The sequence below is a fragment of the Psammomys obesus genome, unplaced genomic scaffold (assembly GCF_907164565.1).
Source record: "Psammomys obesus unplaced genomic scaffold, mPsaObe1.curated_primary_1811, whole genome shotgun sequence".
Lineage (NCBI taxonomy): Eukaryota > Metazoa > Chordata > Mammalia > Rodentia > Muridae > Psammomys > Psammomys obesus.
Window position 1 is genome coordinate 17607406 of NW_026593286.1, and position 19028 is coordinate 17626433.

Sequence of the window (19028 nt, forward strand, 5' to 3'; positions counted from 1 at the left end):
GTGTGTGTGTGTGTGTGTGTGTGTGCAGGGCCAGTCGGCACTGGTTCTTCCCACTCCTGACAGTCCCAGGGAGCCTGAGGAGGACACAGCCTGAGAACTGTAGCCGGGCAGGAAATTACTTGAAACTTGAAGCAGAGGGGACAGATCAAGAGTGTTCCCACAGCCTTTCTCCCGCTCTGTTCAGAGGGTAAGTGTAGGCCTGCTGCTGGCCCCTGTGGGTTGCCTGCCTGTGTAGGTCTCTGCTGGACCTGGGGTGGGGACTTTCTGCCTGGAGCCCGGTGACTTTCTGACCTGGGACCAGGAGGGTATGAGGCTGTGCAGGGCCACCTCTGAGGGTACTGGGACATGCTTGTGTCAACCTTGCTTGCTGTCCCCTCCCAGAGATGTTCTCTGGGACATGATGTGGTTACAGCTTTTGGTGGAAAGGTAGCTGGGTGGAGGAGCGAGGTGGATCTGAGTTCTCCCGTCTCTATGGATAGTGGTTCATCTTGAGTGAAACGGGGTGGGCAGAGAGAATGCAGTAAGAGCCCCCCCATAGGTGTCTTGTGAAGTATTATTGTGGGGACCTCCCCTATTATGCAGATGAAACTGTGGGGGCCCCAGGGTTGACCCTAATTCACGGCTTTCTCCCCATCTTCATTGGCAGGGCTCTTAGCCATTCTGCTGTTTCTCTGTCCAGGGCTCTCTGAGTGCCCAGGCAGCATCCTGCCCTGGCAGAGGACTTGGTAGCTATTTTTACCATCCTGAATGTGCCTAGACTATCTGGTGCTCAAATAGGCGAGAGTGGGGAGTGGGTGTGCCAAGGCTCTGGTTATAGCACCAGGCTGGGGAGTCAAGTGCCAGGACTGCTGAGTTCCTTGGGGTAGGACGGGTAGGTGGAGTCTGGCCAGGGAAATTCACATTTTTCCTGTGGGTACAGGCTGATGTGTGACCAGGGTAGGTTGTTTGTCTTCTAGGCAGGATCCCTGCTTGGTAGGATCTAAAATGAAGGTCAGAGCCACCATATCCCATTCCCTCCCTCTGGAGGGCAGGGACATGCATCTAATTGGGATGGTTGTGGGAACAGTACCTCAAGTCCTTCCTAAGGAAGGTCTGGGAACACATCTGTCACTATCACTATACTGACTCCTTATATCATATTGCCTTGAAGTTCCTGGTTTCTTATCAGAGCTGGAGAGCTGTCCTCCTCTTCTTCCTCTTGGGTGCCACTCTTCCAGCCATCTTCACCTTGAACCATCATGGAGTCAGGAGCACTGTGCATGGAGCCAGGTGTCAGTTCGATGTTTCCTTGCTTTCCAAGTGACCTCTGGCTCTCCTGAGCCTTTGAGCACCACTGTCAGCCTATAAAGTGGGGGAATCTGTGAACCTTTCAGCTCTAAGAGCCTGGGGCCCCTTTTTGCTTAGGCGACCTTGGATCTGTCCAGGACTCAATTCGGCTACTCCTGAGTCTAGAGCTGTTGAGCTGGACAGGAGCTGTAGCTTTCCTCTTCTTGCAGAGTTGGCTTCCCCTACTTTTATGGCCAGAAGTCCAGATGTGCTGTCTCTGGTCGCTGGGATCCCCCACCTCCTCCCACCCTTTTCCTTTGCTTCAGCCGGATGGAATAGTACCCCACCCTTCCTGAATCCATGGAGGTGGGTTTATGTGTGACACGGGTGAGGTTGCTCACACAGGGAACAGAATTTGGCGCCTGGAGAGACCACAGCAACCCGGTTTTGTCCCCTCCTGCTTGTTCTCTATAAGCATGAAGAGTTCTTTCAAATGCATGCTGTTCAGGATGATAAAAACACAGGGGTCTTTTTTGGCCACACCCAGATTCATCTGTCCGTTGTCTACAGGAATCCAGGCTTGTCTATATCACACCAGTGGATGGCTCTCTAAGTGGACCTCGGTGATGCATGCCAGTGCTTCTTTTTTCCTGTTTTCAAGGCTGTGTCCTCTCTGTGGTTCCCTTTCGAGGTTTGGGTGTGCCCTTTCAACCTCTCAGTTTGCTGGTCTGCAGACCCCAGAGCTCTCTGTGGCCTGAGCTGATACCCTCCTAGATGGCTGTAGATGAGAAGTTACTCCAGGTAGAAGCCAGGTTGGCCAGAGACCAGGATGTCCCTGCTACCTAAGCCAAGTCACCCCAGGAGCCTCTGGCATTGCTGGGCCATAGGCAATGCTTTTTCTTGGCCTCATCAGTTCTCCTCTAGGTTGGTTAAAGCTGTTAAGGGACTCTGGGCAGGGAGTTTCTGGGTCCCCTAAAGGCTTACAGCCTGTCAGTGTGGTTTCCTTCTTGTGCATAGATCTTGAATTCTTATTAGTCCTGAGTGCTGGGTACCCCAGAAGCAGCACCCCAGCTTTTAGATGAACATGTCTTAACTTGGTCTACAAAGTGGTCATTTACTCCCTGACTTACAGGCAAAATGCATATACATTTTAAAAAATATTCTAGAATTCCATCAGATACCCCCAAGATGTCCTTGGCCTAGGAAAGTTATTGTCTCCTGGCCTGTAGTGTGACTAGAGAATTCCGTGGGTCAGGCCCTGCCTAAGTTAGTTTACAAGGACTTGGCCTATGCTGTGAAGTGGGAGGAATCCCTGCTTCATGAATACTTTCTGCTGTGGTGATTTTAGGGGGGATCCTTTGGAGATGGCTTCGGGTCCACCTAGAATCCCCGATTGTCTGCTGGGTTTTATGAAGAAGACACTTGGTGACTGGCAGGACTATCACAAGCTTTTGGGGGCTACTTAGTAAGGCAAGGAGGATTATGGGAGGACCTAGTATGTGTAGGTTGTGTTCTCCACAGAGATATTGTATAGGGTTGCACTGAACTCCAAGAGGCCCCTTTCGTAGAGATCACGTGGCATCTGGCACCATCTGAGTACCAGGGCTAGAGAGAGAGAAGCTAGAGGCCTTTCCTTGGGAAGCACTCAGATTCTTAGAGAAGACAGATGCAGTTGTCAGTAATGGCCGTGCAGCATGGTGTGATGGATTCATGGGGCAGACGAGTTCCAGGGGCAGTGGAAATGGACAATTCTATGGGAGCCTCCAAAGAAGTTGCCACTGGGTCTGAAGGAGGAGACGGAGGTTTGTGCCAGTGGGTTTGAGAGCCTCAGGAGCAGGGCGAGGAAGGGCTTTTCAGGAGGAGGATCAGCATGTCCTGCATGCCAGAGAGAAGAGCACAGAAATAGCCTAGTAAGAATAGAGTGGAGGCTGTGTGGGGTGTTGAGGGCAGCAAAGAGGATGATTCAAAAGGCACGCAGGGCCAGACGATAAAAGATCTGGTGTGTCCATCAGGAGGGCTGGGCGTCACCCCCTAGTAAGGGGAGCTGTTGGAAAACAGAAAGCAGAGAACGAAGAGAGGGGAGCACGGCGTGTTGGGTGTGCCAGACCTTGCGCCAGGGGCTGAGCTCTTAAATGCTGCCACTCAGCAAACATTGCAATAAGCATCCAGACCCCCACTGGCAGCTAGGAGGCCGCTCCAAAGTGGCTTAAGTAGTTGATGCAAGCTGACTAGGCCATTTTAAGGGGAGGGCTGTTTGTCTGAGTGAAGGGTGTGCCCAGTGTCAGGGTTGCAGGAGGACACTCTTTCCCTCTGTGTCCTGTTCAGAAGCACATCTCTGTGGCCCTCCTGGTCACTACCAGTCTGTACTTCTGGCTACCTCATGCTATCTCTTTCATGCCTCTGCCCTGAGCTCTAGCATCTCCACAGCTGGCCCGCAGTCTGTGGAGAAAGGCAGAACTCAGCCCAAGCTTGCTTTCCCAGCTGCCTCTTGGCCCAGCCTCATTTTCCCCCCAATGCTCATCTACCCAGCCACACACCACCTTGAATCTCCCAGTGTTACCTTTCTTTCTTGAGACTCGAGTCTTAATGTGTAGCCTAGGGTAGTTCAAACTCACCATCCTCCTGCCTCAGCTACCCGAGTGCTGGGAATAGAGGCCTGTGCTATCACACTGTGCCTGCAGTCTTACTTTTAAGGTGCACAGGCTCCTCCCTGCACAAAAACTGTTTATGTGCAAACTGCCACATCCAGGGTAGGCACAGTTCGTCTTCCACTTGGCACTGAATTGATTTCCTTGCCCCTCGGGTGGTCGGCGCTGCTGTGGGTGATGTGTCCCAATGACTTATTTGTTTGACATGGACCCAAAGGAATTTATAACTCAGGGCCCCATCCTAAAAGCCTTCATAAATCATTCAGTCTTCCAAACACACCTGCTGGCTTCTCAGGTTGGGTTTCTCCTCTGGGAGTCATCCTTATGAAGGGGGTACCTTTCTCAAAGCCAGTTGGGCCAGCACCTCATACTTTCCATGGCTGGGCTGCTGTCTGTCCAGTTGGCTCAACAAGCAACATCCCCCTGCTGCACCTTTGGATCCAAATCTCAGATCCCAAAGCTACAAATAGCTTGTTTACAGTGTTGAGGCCCAGCCTTAGCTCCAGCTTCCCAGTGAGAATTCTTCAGATGGGCCCAGGGACTTGCATTCTTAATAATCCTTGGAAGCATCAGAATTAGAAAACACTTCCCAAACATTAGTTTAGCTTTAGCACCTTCCAATCCTTTTCTCCTGTTCTGTGCATCAGATGTGCCTTGCCCTGTCTGCATCCTGACATGTGGTAGTACTGTCGTACTGTAGTTAGTGCCTGGCAGAGCTCCGCACAGGGTGCTGCTGGGAGGGATCCTCAGCGCGTGGGTCCACATCCAAGTCAGCTGGGGATTTTCCTCAGATCTTTCCAAAACCATGACTCGCCTGTCTGGATCCCTGCCCTGGAGGAGCAAGGGCCCCTTGGTGTATGCAACCAAGCTCGACATCCAGGGCTGAGTCTCTCTCCTAGAAGCTGCTAGAATGAGCAAGGAGAGAGAGCCGGATGAAGCGAGTGAGGCCTTGATTCCACTGTGGACTTGTCAGTTTCCTGGAGACATGGATAGGATACAGCCTGTGACAGAAGATGATGCCCTGCCAGCCTGCTCTGGAGCCTAGGGTTGCTGCCCAGGGTTGGTGGCAGTCTGGGTATCTGGTATTGCTAATCTTTCTAGTCGGTTGTCACCTGGCCAGGACCCCATGACTCCTCCCAGCCAGACCCTTCTCTGCCAGACTTCTCTGAGTCATCAACTCCCTCCTGTTTCAGGTGGCCTTACTTGAGATGCTTGTGTTGGCTTCTGGGACTTGGATGTGCTGAGTCTGGTGAATCCTCAGCCTATGAGCCTTAGTTTCCCCTCCCCCAGCCCCTCACAGGTCCCTCTCTTACGCCTGCCACTTTATCCCACTCCTGTCCGCTGGTGTCTGCCTCTCTCTTTTGCCCTTCCTGCTGTGATGGATTGAAACCAGCCTTGTGTTCCGGCTTCTTGTGGTCCTGCTAAATAGATTTTAATGTGACTGTGGTAAGAAGAGGGAGCTGGAGAGTATGTGTCCTGGCCATGGGGTGGGGGTGAGGGGATTGAGCACTGCTCACTGAGCTATCAGTGAAGCCCAGCTGGAGCCTGGACAGGCCTGCATGCCCTTGATCTTGCCCTTGTTACAAGGTAGAAGGCCACTGAGTGAAGGTACTGTGGTTGCTCAGAGGGCTGGGGCCCTGTGCCCAATGCTAGGCAGCCAGGAGCAACTAGCCCCCTCCTGGAGGACAGCAAGAAATGTTTGAAATTATTTGTATTTAGCAGCCAGTATTTAATTAAATAATTTACACCCTCTTCGATTTTCTTTGTAAGAAGAGCTGGTGCCGCTGCCTCGGCAGTTGGTGTTTCGGACGTTGCTGAGAACAATAGCCCATGTGAGAGAAGTTACATGGCAGAACAAGTTTAATATTGACATTTTCAAAATCAATGAAGAGTGAGGCCTGGCCAGGAGGGGAAATGAGGGGCCGGGAGGGGCCAAGAGGTCAGGTGCTGAGGGTGAGAATCAGCCAGCATGCTCCTGCCTGCCTTGAGGAATGCTCTTACGAATTCCTGGGCAGATGGTCAGGTGTTCTCCTGGCTATTGGTATAGCTGAGTGAAGACTCTGCAGGGAAGGGCAGGTGGGGCTGTGTAGAGCCTCTATGGTGCCCTGGCCTGAGGGATATGGTAGCATCTGTTCTGTAGCCTGCACGGAGGGCCTGTAACTGCCTAAGCTCAGGGCAGGGAAGGCAACTGACTCTTCCTGCCCACTGGCCCAGGGGACCCACCTTGCAGAAACCATTTCAGAAACATGGCAGCTCTTGGTTTTGGTACTTGTCCCCTCTGGAAGCAGCCAGCGAACAGGGAGGCAGTGCTCAGAGAAACAGGGCCAGAGGAAAGCCTTCTTTTCTATACTTTACTCCTCTGGAGACAAGTACAAGGAAGACAGAGGCAGCGTAGGGACCCACCTCAGTCTCCTTTAGTAGTCTGGTCCCGGGTAGGCTGGTGGCACTCTGAGGCCATAGCCCTGGGAACCCAGGCTGTCAGGCAGAACCACCCTGTGTCACTTAGGGCTGGCTGCTTGTGTAGGTCCTAAAGCATCAGTGGAAACTGGGGACAGATTTACAGCTCTGTGGATCTGGGGGTGGGGGTCGTGTGTGGAAGGTTGGAGTGTATTGTCGTCTGGCCATCATCTCTGAGAACTCTTGAGTGGCATGTGCTGGCCTGTGGCATGTGGGCCCTCATGCACAGGGGCACTGATTGTGGCATTCCTCTTTTGTGGTTATCTGATGACTTGTTTTCAGCCATAAGCTTCTGTATGAGGGTTTGTTTTCAGTGGCTCCTACTTTTGGCCCGAGGGATAATCCTTGGGTATGGCAAGATCATTTGTATTTCTTGAAGTGTTTGTGGCTTTAAATTTAAATGTTTATTTTGGATTATTCTTGCCTTTTGTGTGTTTATTCTCACTCTCTCTTTCTCTCTCTCAGCCCTCCCTCCCTCCTTTTTTCCCTCCCTCCCTCCCCTCTGGATGTAAGTAAGTAATGTAAGAAAAAAAGTTGTGGAATCCAGATTTCCTGGTATTCAAAGTAAATTAGTTCTCACACATATTAAATGGATTCTCTTGCCTATCTCTGCCTCTGTTTCTCCATCTTTCCTGGAGGCACAATCCTACCTGAGTGACAGGCCTTCCAATGCTGCATGTGTGATGTGCCCAGTGACATAGCTGGTAAATGGAGACAGGTTCTGCGTTCTGTCACCGCCTGGTGTTTGGACATGTAAACAGACCCTACTTCCTCATGGTGCTTCTCTGGTTGTGGGCACATCTTGGTGTGTCTGACTGAATATATGGCATGTGTATTTCTCATGTGTCTTGTGTCTGGCTTTGGGTATAACTTGGGGGATCCTGGCTTAGAGCTGGTGCAGCCTTCGAGAGTTATCTTTCCCCCTGCCACCTAGGTTATGGATTGGAGAGTCAGGAGAGGAGGCATGGTGGGAATCAGGGGGGTTGGGGCTGGGAGAGTGGGGGAGGGAGCTGTTGACTCCTTAGGGGGTGAAGTCATTGAACTGTCTGGGCAGGGGCGGGGCAGCCTTTGTTTCTGAGTCAGCCCTCTGGCCTCAAGCCACTCAACACTCACTTTTTCCTTTCAGAGAAAGTGTTACTCTTGGGGGGGGGGGTCCCCAGAGCTGTCTGCAGACAGAAGGACACCCCTAAGATCTCATACTGAAGATGCTTCCACTACTGCTCTGGCCTGGCCCTAGCACCCCACATAACCTCCCTTGCCCTACTCCATAGGGGAAGAACTGCTTGGTATGGGTACAGCTGGAGCCCTGAGGTCCAGCCTTCCCACTTAGGAATCTAAGTGCTGGTTTGTGGGCTGACTGTCCTTCCTTTCCTTAGAGGTCTATGTGTCCTGGATTAAGCCTGCTGGTAAGGGACTAGGGGCCCACGAGGATGGGATGGTACTCTGGGATAAATATGGAGAAACTTCTGGAAATGTGACGGTGGGAGGGAAGAATGGCATTGTCTGAACTGTTGTGGTAAATTCTTTATGTTGAGCTAAAAGTAAACTGTGGAGGACCAGGGCTAGTTTGTTTTAGCCGTAATTTTGACTTCCGTCTCTTTGCCCAGCCCAACATTGAGCCCTGCTCTGGGACTCTCCAGCTCCCCGCTATGAAGGCTCCCCCCACCCCCAGGGCATGACTGGTTCTCTTGCCATCCTCTGGGGCTCATCTTAGCTCCCTTGCTCGAAGCTTATCTTCAGGGGAGGTCTGGCTCTCCATACTTAAACCTTCCATGTGCTCCTGTTTGAGGAAATGCCTCCTCTCCAGGCCCTGCTGCCTCTAGTTCATGGCAGGACTCCTAGGAATGGGAGCAGAGGAAGCTTCCTGAAGTGGGTATCATGGAGGCTGAGTAGGTGAGGGATGTCCCTTCAGTAATCAATGGTTCTCATGGTAACAGAAGTCATGTCTTTCAATAGCTAATGTCTTATGATACCAGTATAGGGCATCAACTCATTTAACTGGAAGGGTCTTGCGTTCGGTGAATAGGTGCTGTCTTGCATGATTCAAGATGATTTCATTACTTTCTCCATTTTATCATTGTGTATGTGTGTGTGTGTAGACATTTGTGCACATGTGCACAGAGAAGCCAGAGGTCTATACTGAGTGTCTTTTTCAATTGTTCACTGGACCGATAGCTTGCCCATTCAATTTGGCTGAACCAGGGATTTATCCATCTGACTCTTTTTTTTTTAATGAGTGATGAGGTTTGAGCCCAGCTCCTCATTCTTGGGCAGTAGATGCATTACCCATTGAGCCATCTCCCTAGCTTCTCACCCTCATATTCAAAAGAAGGATGCTAAGGCCGTTGGAGTAATGTGTGCCTCTCGGGTTTAGAAGCTGGTTGTGTAACCACAGCTGAACACTGGCTTGGTCCAGGCTGCTCAGTCTTAACACTGTACCTTGCTTGAAGCTGAGTGCAAGTGAGGGATCTCTCCAAAAGCTCAAACCAGGGGTGCTGGTGTACTTGCCCTTTGCCATCCTCAGGGTGGTGAGAAGAGGTTTGGGGTTCAGGGTGTGGGATAAGTGCACCTGCCTATTGCTGACTTGTGCTGCCTGCTGTCTCCTTTGCTGTTCTTACAGAAGTGGTAGGTCATACCCAAGGGCCGCTGGATGGGAGCCTGTATGCCAAAGTGAAGAAGAAGGACTCCCTGAATGGAAGCTCAGTGCCTGTCACGACTGCACGGCCTGCCCTGTCAGCCACCCCCAACCATGTGGAGCACACGCTGTCTGTGAGCAGCGACTCCGGCAACTCCACAGCCTCCACGAAGACGGACAAGACTGATGAGCCTGTCTCTGGGGCTACCACTGCCCCCGCTTCCCTGAGTCCCCAGGAGAAGAAAGAGCTGGATCGTTTGCTAAGTGGCTTTGGTGTAGACAGAGAGAAGCAAGGCGCCATGTACCGGGCTCAGCAACTCAGGTCCCACCCAGTTGGGGGTCCAACTGTGTCCTCCCCTGGCCGCCACATCGTCCCAGCCCAGGTTCACGTCAACGGTGGGGCTCTGGCATCTGAGCGGGAGACGGACATTCTGGATGACGAGCTGCCCATCCAAGATGGGCAGAGTGGTGGCAGCATGGGCACACTGTCCTCCCTGGATGGGGTCACCAACACCAGCGAAGGTGGCTACCCAGAGACCCTGTCTCCACTGACCAATGGTCTGGACAAGTCCTATTCCACAGAACGTATGCTCAATGGCGGAAGCTACCCCTATGACTCTGCCAACCTGGTGATGCCGGTCCACAGCAGTCACTCGGCCCCTATTCGGCCCTCCTACTCTGCTCAGGAGGGCTTAGCCGGCTACCATCGTGAGGGACCCCACCCAGCCTGGTCACAGCAAACGACCAGTGCCCGCTGTGGCTATGACCCAACTGGTCTATTCCGATCCCAGTCCTTTCCAGATGTGGAGCCCCAACTGCCCCAAGCTCCAACCCGTGGGGGCAGCAGCCGAGAAGCTGTGCAGAGGGGGTTGAATTCGTGGCAGCAGCAACAGCCTCACCCACCTCCCCGCCAGCAGGAGAGAGGCCCATTGCAGAGCCTTGCCAGCAGCAAGCCTAGCCTCCAGCTATCAGCAGAGGCCCCTGTTCCTGCTCTCCCAGAGTTTCCAAGGGCAGCCTCCCAGCAGGAGATCGAGCAGTCCATTGAAGCCCTCAATATGTTGATGCTGGACTTGGAGCCAGCTTCAGCTGCTGCTCCTCTTCATAAATCCCAGAGTGTGCCTGGGGCCTGGCCAGGGGCTTCCCCACTCTCCTCCCAGCCCCTCCTGGGCTCTTCCCACCAGTCCCACCCACTGACCCAGTCCCGATCTGGTTACATCCCCAGTGGGCATTCCCTCGGCACCCCGGAGCTTGTCTCTTCTGGCAGGTCTTATCCACCTTACGATTATCAGCTGCGTCCTGCTGGATCCAACCAGAGTTTCCATCCAAAGAGCCCAGCCTCTTCCACCTTTCTTCCAAGTCCCCATAGCTCTGCAGGGCCTCAGGAGCCCCCAGCCTCTCTTCCTGGCCTTATCACTCAGCCTCAGATCCCACCAAAGGAAACTACTTCAGACCCCTCCCGAACTCCAGAGGAAGAGCCGCTGAACCTAGAAGGGCTGGTAGCCCACAGGGTAGCAGGTAACAGCTTTGGAGACAATGAGGCATTGGAAACCTCTCCCTATTCCCCATTTCCCTCCCTCCCCCGTTTGGTCTCTGTTGTCTATTGGTAGAGAGGGAGAGGTGGGCACAGCAGAGGTTAGGGACCTTTGAGAGCACTGTTTTAGCCTGAGGAGATCTTGGGAATGTGCACCCAGCCGTCCCTTCCTGTATAGATCATCTATTAGGCACCAAGCCAGACATTGGGATTCAAAGATCAGTTTCTCTCTGTGCCTTCCCTCAGGGAGTTTGCAGTTTGGTCAGGTAATAGGATCATAGATGGTTCTAACAGAGGGCAAATTGTGCAGTGACAGAGTAGAACCAGTACAAATTTACCACCTAGGTCAATCAGAGAAGGCTTTCTGGAGGCAGTGACTTGGGGGATAGATGTTTTAAGTAGAGAGGAGACAGCCACTGCCATAAAATGTTCACTGTCCTTAAAGCTCAGAGCCTAGGGATAGTTATAGAGAAGGATAGAGGGAGGATTTTAGATGTTATTTCCCTCTAAATTCATCCCAGGGGGCCCGTGAAAGTACCCCAAGACAGCGGGGCTCTGTGTGATGTTCGTATGATGGGGACTTTAGGAGTCTTATCCTTGGTGAGGCTAAGGTCTTCCTTGCTCAGCTGTTCTGTTAGTTCTTGCTAAGCCTCACCCTGTATGGGTGAGTCCAGAGAGAGGAGAGAGAGAGAGAGGGGAGAGAGAGAGAGAGAGAAAGAGAGAGAGAGAGAGATCTGCAGAGGAACGTGCTGGATGGAAAGGCCAGGTAAGAACTAGGGTCAGCGGCCATGTTGGGAAGGACAACTATGGGATACCCTAACTTGCAGCCCCAGTTTGTGATGCTTCTGCTTGAAGCCAAAGTGGGTGGGAGAGCCTACAGCCAACAAAATGGCTGCCTTGTGAGGTGAAACCCAGGCAGGGATGGCCCAGGGGCTATGCTCGTGAGGTGAGTCTTGTGCCCAGGCCCTCTGCTGACAGGGTGGGTTATCTTGGGAGAGAAGAGGAAGACAAGCAGCTGGTTCTGCCCTCTGCAACTTTTCCTAAATTTAGGGGCAGCTGAGTCACCATGCCAGCTGCAAGGCAGGAGGAGACGCCCTCCCTGGGAAGGATGGATGTTGGTTTGAAGAATCAGTTCAGCAGCCAGTTGGCTCTTGGGTTGGGCCCAAGGCTGGGGGTGGGCGTGGGGACACCCTACTCCTGAACTTCAGAGTGGAGAACCAACCCCCACCCCTACTTCCTTGGTTCCACTCTCTGGCAAGTTGCAGTGGGCCACAGTGGAAGTATTTATTCCATAAAGAGTGGCTACTGGGGCCTTGCCTCTGTGAAGAACTACTCTTTAAGACTTGTGTGTTTGCTTTACCTGAGCCTCAAGGTCTGGGACCTGTAGCTCTGTGATTCTGGGGCAAAAATATTCAGTGTGTTGGTCCAGATGGGGCACCTGACTTAGGCTGCCCTCTTGCTTACTCTGTCAGCTAGAACTGTGTCCTTCCATCTGTACTTCAGAGAAAAGAGGACCCAGCCAAGTTCCCCAATGTGTCATTCTCCCCCCAGTGCTTATAGATTGGTGACAGGATACTGAAGAACAGTGACACCCCAGTGTAATGTTGAGCAGAGCCAGGGGACTTCTAGACAGATGGGGCAGGATGAATTTTCTTCCCCTTCTGGAACCCTGCCCTCTAGCTTGCTAATGGCCTGGGAAGAAGGCCATCTTGGAGTAGGCCTCCATTCAGGCTCTTTTTCCTTCCAGCTCCTGAAGCTTTCATTGTCCACTTCTGTATTCTGTAGTCATTCAGGTATTGGTTGCCATGAGGTCATGGGGAGGAGGAAGAATACTGTTGGCACCATGTCTCTCTTCCTTTACTTTGTTACCAACCTCCATCAACTACAAGTGACCAAGTCAAAAAATAAGCTGAGCTAGCTGTTTAGAGGAGACAGTTTTATCTGGTCACCAGGCTATAAAATCCCCCTTTTGGTCCATGCCCTGTCAGGAATAAATTTCTTGTGTTGGAAGGGTCTGTTTTCACAGTACCTTGAGCATCCTTTTGATGGCTTTTTATTGCTTATTGTAGGTAAAGGCACAGGAAGAACCAGTGTGTGTAGAGCAGGGTGAATAGATTTCTAGCACTGCCACTCTCTGCTTCTTTGACATTCTGCTGCAAGAAGCTGGAGCACTAAGAATCCATGACTTACCTGGGAAGTTCTGATCTGGAGGAGAGCCTCCCTGAGGCAATAACCTTGACATGGTTTCTGCCGTATTTTACTCCTCTGGTCTTCATTTTCCTCCTTGGCTGGTTTCCATGCCCCAGTACTGTGTCCTGTTTCATTCCATTTGGACCCATCCAACCTTCCTGTCTTGTTTCGATGTGAAGCTCTGAGGGTGTAGTGGCAGTTGCCTTTTAACTAGAAGCCTATAGTGCAAACAAAATAAAGATAGAGGTCTGCTGTCACCACTGTCATCTAACATCGGGTCGGGTATCCCAGTCAGGCAGTAAGATGAGAAAAGGAAACAAGAGTCGGGGTGGGCAGGGGGCAGTGCTGCCCAAGTGAGGTATCTGATGCTACTGATTCCATGATTGGTTGGATCTATATATGATGCTGCTAGAAGTGGAGATCTCAGTGCTCATTGGAAGACAGATGCCTATCTTATCCTTAAGGAGTCAGGTTTAGGAGAGGAGAGAACCAGAATTTTAGGATGATGAAGTTATTTGTAATAAGAGCTATGGAAATAATTCCATGAGGGAGAAAGGGAGAGATCACTGCTGTCTAGAGATGTTGGGAGATGGCAGCAGCTAGTGGAGCGTGGTCTGTAATTCAGCCGTGTGGTGATAGTATAGTTTTGAAAGCGAGTGAGGTCCCTGGGAAGAGCAGATTCACAGTAGGGCATATAAGGCATGTTTGTGAAAGGGCGAGTGGCTACAGAGTAGGAAGGGCAGCTGCCATCCTGTCTCAGGATGGTCTTAAATTTCAGACTGAGATACTTGGATGCGCTGAGCAGTGATGTAAGGAATCACTAGATGGTTTAGTCTGGAGAATGATCCACGGTCAGATATGAATCTGGTAAGGCCTAGCAGGAAGGTAGCAAAGCAGAAGTGACTTGGATCTAGCTGGATATTTATCGGATGGCCCTGGTGATACAGCCCTGGATTAGAGTACTGACTTTAGGCATGGAATGATGCCATGAGTACCACGGGAGCATAACCAATGTGCTTACAAATGGACTAATGGGAGGGGTATATTTGGATGGTCTAAGGTAGTGGTTCTCAACCCCTTCTTGGGGTGTTGAAGGAAACCTTTCACAGGATTGCATATCAGATACCTTGCATCTCAGATCTTTAAACATTACGATTTCTAACAGCAAAATTACAGTTATGAAGTAGCAGCAAAAGTAATTTTATGGTTGGGGTCACCACATCATTAGGAACTGTACTAAAGGGTCACAGCATTAGGAAGGTCTAATGCTGTGGGCTACTGGTCTAAGGCTCTGTGGAGAGAACAGCTCAGCCCCCTGAACACAGGGGGAGGGAGACAAGGCTGATGTGCTAGGTGATGGAGGCTCTCCAGGCAGAGGCATATGGGTTTGAAAAGCTGTAGATTCTAGAATCTTCTCCCAAGGGTGGAGGTTAGGGCTGTTAACTTGGAGGCAGGCATGGACAGAGAGAACTCAGGAAAATGGCCACAAGGGAAACAAAGCGTAGCAGGATCTAAGTATGAGTGCTCAGAGTGGTGACAGGAGCCTGTTGCAGTGTGTCATTCAAAGTCAAGATGGGAAAGGAGCTGAAGGAGGAGAGGGTGAGGGTGAGATCATGGGGTGGGGGTTGGGGAGAGAAACCCATCCGGCTGGCCAGTTAGGTAGACTGGGGATTTTCAAAGGCATATTTTCAGTTGAGTGCTGGTGACAGAAGCCAGACCATGAGTGACTGGGGAGGGAGTGGAAGAGGAGTGAAGACAGCTTGCCAACTAGTCTTTGGAGTGGTTTTTTGATAAAAGGGGACAGAGTGGTTGTTGAGGTGGGGAACAAGGCATAGGAAACTATCTGTAATGGTAAACGTTGTGAGAATGTTTTTAGGTAGAGATGGAGGACAATGGAAGTAGGAGAAGGAAGAGACAGGAGAGAAAGAAAATGAAGGGCAGAAGAGGGGCTTGGGAACCCAGTGAACACTCAGACTCATCTAAGAGTTCAGAAACATCTTAACAAAATCAAGGGGGCTGCGGAAAAATGGAGTGGAAATCTGGCATCAAGCTTTAGGGCTTGAATTGAGAAACAGCTTTGATAGTTCATTCTGCATACAGGGTTGAGATCAAAACCTATTCAGTTCATCATTCAACATCAGCATTGATCTGGGCTGTTTGGTAGTCTAGGAAATCTGGGAAAATGTTGACAACTAATAAAGCCTTTACCCTTATGGCAGAAATGGCCACTGAGCTATTATAACATTTTAGGTGGAAGAACAAATGCCTTGGAGATAAATCAGAGAAGTGCCAGGGGGAGGTGAAAGATAGAGGGGAGCTTAGGATGGTCGGGAAAGACGTCTCTGGGTGGCGAAGCATTATTTGGCCCAGCCTGTGCAGAGCCCCTGCGGCCTGAGTGTGCTTCAAATGGCTGCAGAAGTGACCTGCATGAGCTCTAAGAGGTAATGGGAATGAAGCCAGCTTAAATCTGGTCTGGCAGGTGATCCTAAGAACTCGAGTTTTGGTGTGTGTGTTCTGAGAAGCCTTAGAAAGGATTCAGTCCAAATAGTGACATCACCTGACTTCTTCTAAAAGGATATGTGCAGCCAAGATGGGAGGAGGGAGGCCCTTTCAGAGGTGGCTGCTATTGATCAGAATAGAATCGTGGAGATAGGGAGGAGAGTGGTAGACTGTTGGAGAGGTTCAGCCGGGAAGATTGACAAAATCAACTAGATGTGGAATGTAAGAGGAAAAGGAAAGAACAAAGATAGGTCTTTGTCTGCCTGGAACAACTCAAATAATGGAGGTGTTCCTGGATGACGTGAGAATATGGGAGTAGCTGCATTAGAGGGAGTTCAGTGTGGGCTGCCTGTGAGGTATCTGAAAGGGTCGGATCCTAACAGCCAGCGACTAAGGGAAGAGACTGGGCTAGGAGTAGTCAAGCCTGTGTGGGCCAGATAGAACAGACATGAGATATACCAGCCATTGGCACAGACCTGGAGAGCCAAAGGCAGCTTGATGCAGAAAGACTGCCTACAGCACCCTGTAGGTTTATCCCATGACCTCTGCTAATGGTACCCAATGGTTTGGGGCAGGCGCTAAAAGAATGAAGGGCTCTTCTTGCTCAGGGTGAGGTAAGATTGCTCAGGCTAGTCGGATTGAATGACAGAGGGCTGAGGAATGCCAGGGGTGTGATCTTGGGTCTCAGACTGGTAGGCCATCCTGAGTTCAGAAGGGATGGGTGTCCGTGAGAGAATGGAAGGCTCTTAGATGGCCTGGGCTGGCTGAAGTGCAGGCTAATGGGACTCAAGTCTCTAGGCCTCAGACTGCCTGCCACCTCCTCTCTTTATTGGGGTTGGAAAGGAAAGCCACATGCCCTTCGGAGGAGCAGAGGTCCTGTCCCACCCTGTCTTCTTGTCTCCCTCCCTTCCCATCTCCCTCCAATGTGTGGCCCAATCCTGGAGTCAGAACAATGACTAATCCTGATTTTTTTTCTTTGTTTTTGTTGTTTTGTGTCGTTTTAATGCCTTGTCCCTGTGCATTCCTAATGTATTTCGTGTCCACCTGTCCTCTGTGCCTTTGGTGGGGTGCTCTCTTTGCCTGGTGCCTCCCCTTCCTGCCGGCTCCCCTGGGGTGTGGATGGACAGTATACAATGCCAGACTGCAGGGCCTGAGGCAGAGTGGCAGCTCCCAACCCTTTCCTCTCCACAGGCTCCGATCTGCCTCCCTCTCTGGTGGGTTCCTTTGCTTCTCCTCCTCTGCACCTCTGTACCTTCGCTTTAGCTCCCAGCTTCTCTCTCATTCTCTTTCCCATGAGATTCCTTCCAAACTGTTCTCATCTTCCCTCTCTCCTCCTTTCTTTCCTGCTGCCTTCCCTACCCCTCTCCTATAAGGTAGCTCTGCTTTCCTCCCTTTCTTACTCTTCTTCCTCTCTCTACCTTTGTAGCCTTCTTTTCTGTCCTCCTCTCCCAGGCCCTTCCTTCTGCTTGGCTGGAGGCCTGATGCTTTTAAGCTTGGCTTTACCTGTTGGGCACAGGATCAGAAGTTATTAGGGGAACTTTCAGAGTACCCCATGGAGATGTTGGTCTTTCCAGTGAGGTACCCAGTGAGGGTCCCAGTAGCTTATCCTCAGCCACCCCAGATGGGACGGTTTGGGCTTCAGAGCCAGGACTCAGAAGAAGCCAGGCTATGTTTTCCCTGGGACCACCACATGTAAGACAGGAAGAGGTGTCTCAGTGCCTGCTGCACAGTAGCCCTCTGATGCTAGGCTCCATGGCCTGTGCCCTGCCTGTGCCCATCTGTGCCTTTGGACTAGTGTCTCTACTGTTCAGGGCCCACATTCCCAGTCTGGAAAGCGCTTTCTTGCATATGTTGTAGATGTGCTGGTCCTACATCAAGCTTCCTGTTAGTTTATTCTAGGACAGTGTCTGCTAGTGTCCCTAGCCTCTGGGACATACAGGCTGCGAGGCTCTCATCTTTTTTTCTGCTCATTCCAGCCTGAAGGCCAGTATCAGGGAAGAGACCATGTGTCCAGGTTTCCCCAGTGCCACAGCCTTAAACAGTTCTAGGCAAAGGGGCTGTCCACTCCTGATAGCAGGTTCAGTGTCTATTGTGCCGTGGACTGTTCAGTCCCAGTCTACGGATATCCAGGAGATGGCTCTGGCAGCTTGTCCCCCCTCTCCTTTCTTCTCCCTCTGCCTTTTTCTTGGCCCAGCAGTGGGGAATGTAATGTTAAGCTGGGCACAGGGTCTGTTCAGATTCTGGGGCAGTGGACCTGTCCCAAGGGGAGCTGGCATGGCTTGCCCTGGAGCTGCTAGTGTGATCACGTGTGGCTTTCTAGTACCCTGGCCCAGCAGGTGGCTTCCATCCTGGATCCCCTTACTTCTGGAGCCCTGGGCATGGAGCCGGATACCCAGTCCTACCACCCGGAGCTGAGGAATCCAGTCTTTTGGAAATCGGAAGGCTGGAAAGAAGAGTTGGGTCTGTGGGGGTAGGGGTGACCAGTACGTGGGTCCATGAGAGAGGCCTACGTGGATGACTGTGTGACTCTGGGTGTTTATCCAAGTGACCCTGAAAGACTGGCAGAGCTTTGCCAGAGTGTTGGGGAGTGTGTGCGTGTTTGTACGTATATAGCTCTGCATCCGTCTCTATAGAGAGATATACAAACACATGCATGTTATCAGGTCTAGAACCCGTAGGGCACTTCGGGCAGAGACCTGTTCCCCTAGGCACAGGCGCTGTCCTGGGGGCGGTGAGGGTAGGGGCTGACTATAGGCTGCTCCTAGGTGAATGTGACAGCTATCAGGCCATGAGGACCACCTGTCTAAATAAGGCCATGGGTAAGATCAGATGCCACCCCCAGGTGAAATAGCCCTTAGAGGACAACCCAGGACTGACTGAAAGGCCACCTTCTTACCATTAGACCACTCCACTTTGTACTGCTCAGCAGCCTGGTGGGAAGAACCTTCCAGAGTCCATCATTGGTGCTGCTTTTCCCTACTTAGCTTCCTCTGGTCCTAAGGCCTGCTCTAAAAGTTAGAGAGACCAATCAGATCACTCAGGCCACAGCACTGCAGTGTCCTGAAGCCCTTCCTGTGGGGCTAAGATATACACTCTTTGTCTCTGTCTGTCTCTGTTTCTCTGTTTCTGTGTGCATGTGTGTGTGTGTGTGTGTGTGTGTGTGTGTGCTTCTGTCTGTGTGCATGTAGTAAACAAAGGCTTAGAGAGAAAGAAGAGCTAGGAGACAAAAGAGGTCCTCAGTGAAGGCCTGATAGGGAGCAGGCTCCCTTTTGATGTTCAGTTTGGGGGATGTGTTCTGCCTCTCTGTCTCTGTTTCTCTCTCTCTTTCTCCCTGTCTCTGTCTCTGTCTGTCTCTATCTCTCTGTGGCCCTGGCTGTTAGCTGGTGTCCAGAGTCACCACTTGGCTGGGGAACAATGAGGCTCTCTTCTCTCCCCTCTACTGTGTCAGGCTCCCTCTCATAGAAAAAGACTAAAGAGAGGGACCATAGCTCTCCAGGCACTCTGGGTTAGCTATGGGCTTGCCAAGGGGGACAACAGTGAGACACTGTGTTTCAAGACTTCGAGTGCCCTGATTGGCTGCTGGTGCCATGAACCACTCTCCGGGAATGGTCAGCCCTGTGGGAGTGGAATGTGGGGGTCTTTCCTTTTCTTCAAGGGGGAACTTTGTCCTGCAGTTCCCTCACTCTTTGGAGGTCATTTGGTCCATCCCCCTGCCTCTGGTCAGAGCACGCTCCCATGTGCCATCCTGTCGGTGACAGGGAACGGAGCTGAAATGGTTCAACTACACTTGCTGTCAGGTGCC

General features: G+C 51.5%; 1 protein-coding gene across 8 annotated transcripts in view; it reads left to right on the forward strand.

Annotated features, from left to right (window-relative positions):
* Positions 1-19028, forward strand: part of Tns1 (tensin 1) — a 209133-nt gene that overhangs the window by 156565 nt on the left and 33540 nt on the right. For 6 of the 8 annotated variants that reach the window (XM_055616887.1, XM_055616888.1, XM_055616892.1 and 3 more), the window contains 2 exons: positions 8992-10521; positions 16354-16440. In XM_055616887.1, coding sequence (XP_055472862.1) covers positions 8992-10521; positions 16354-16440 — 1617 coding nt within the window. The remainder of the gene's footprint in view (positions 1-8991; positions 10522-16353; positions 16441-19028) is intronic. The other 2 variants (XM_055616889.1, XM_055616890.1) reach the window with 1 other exon arrangement.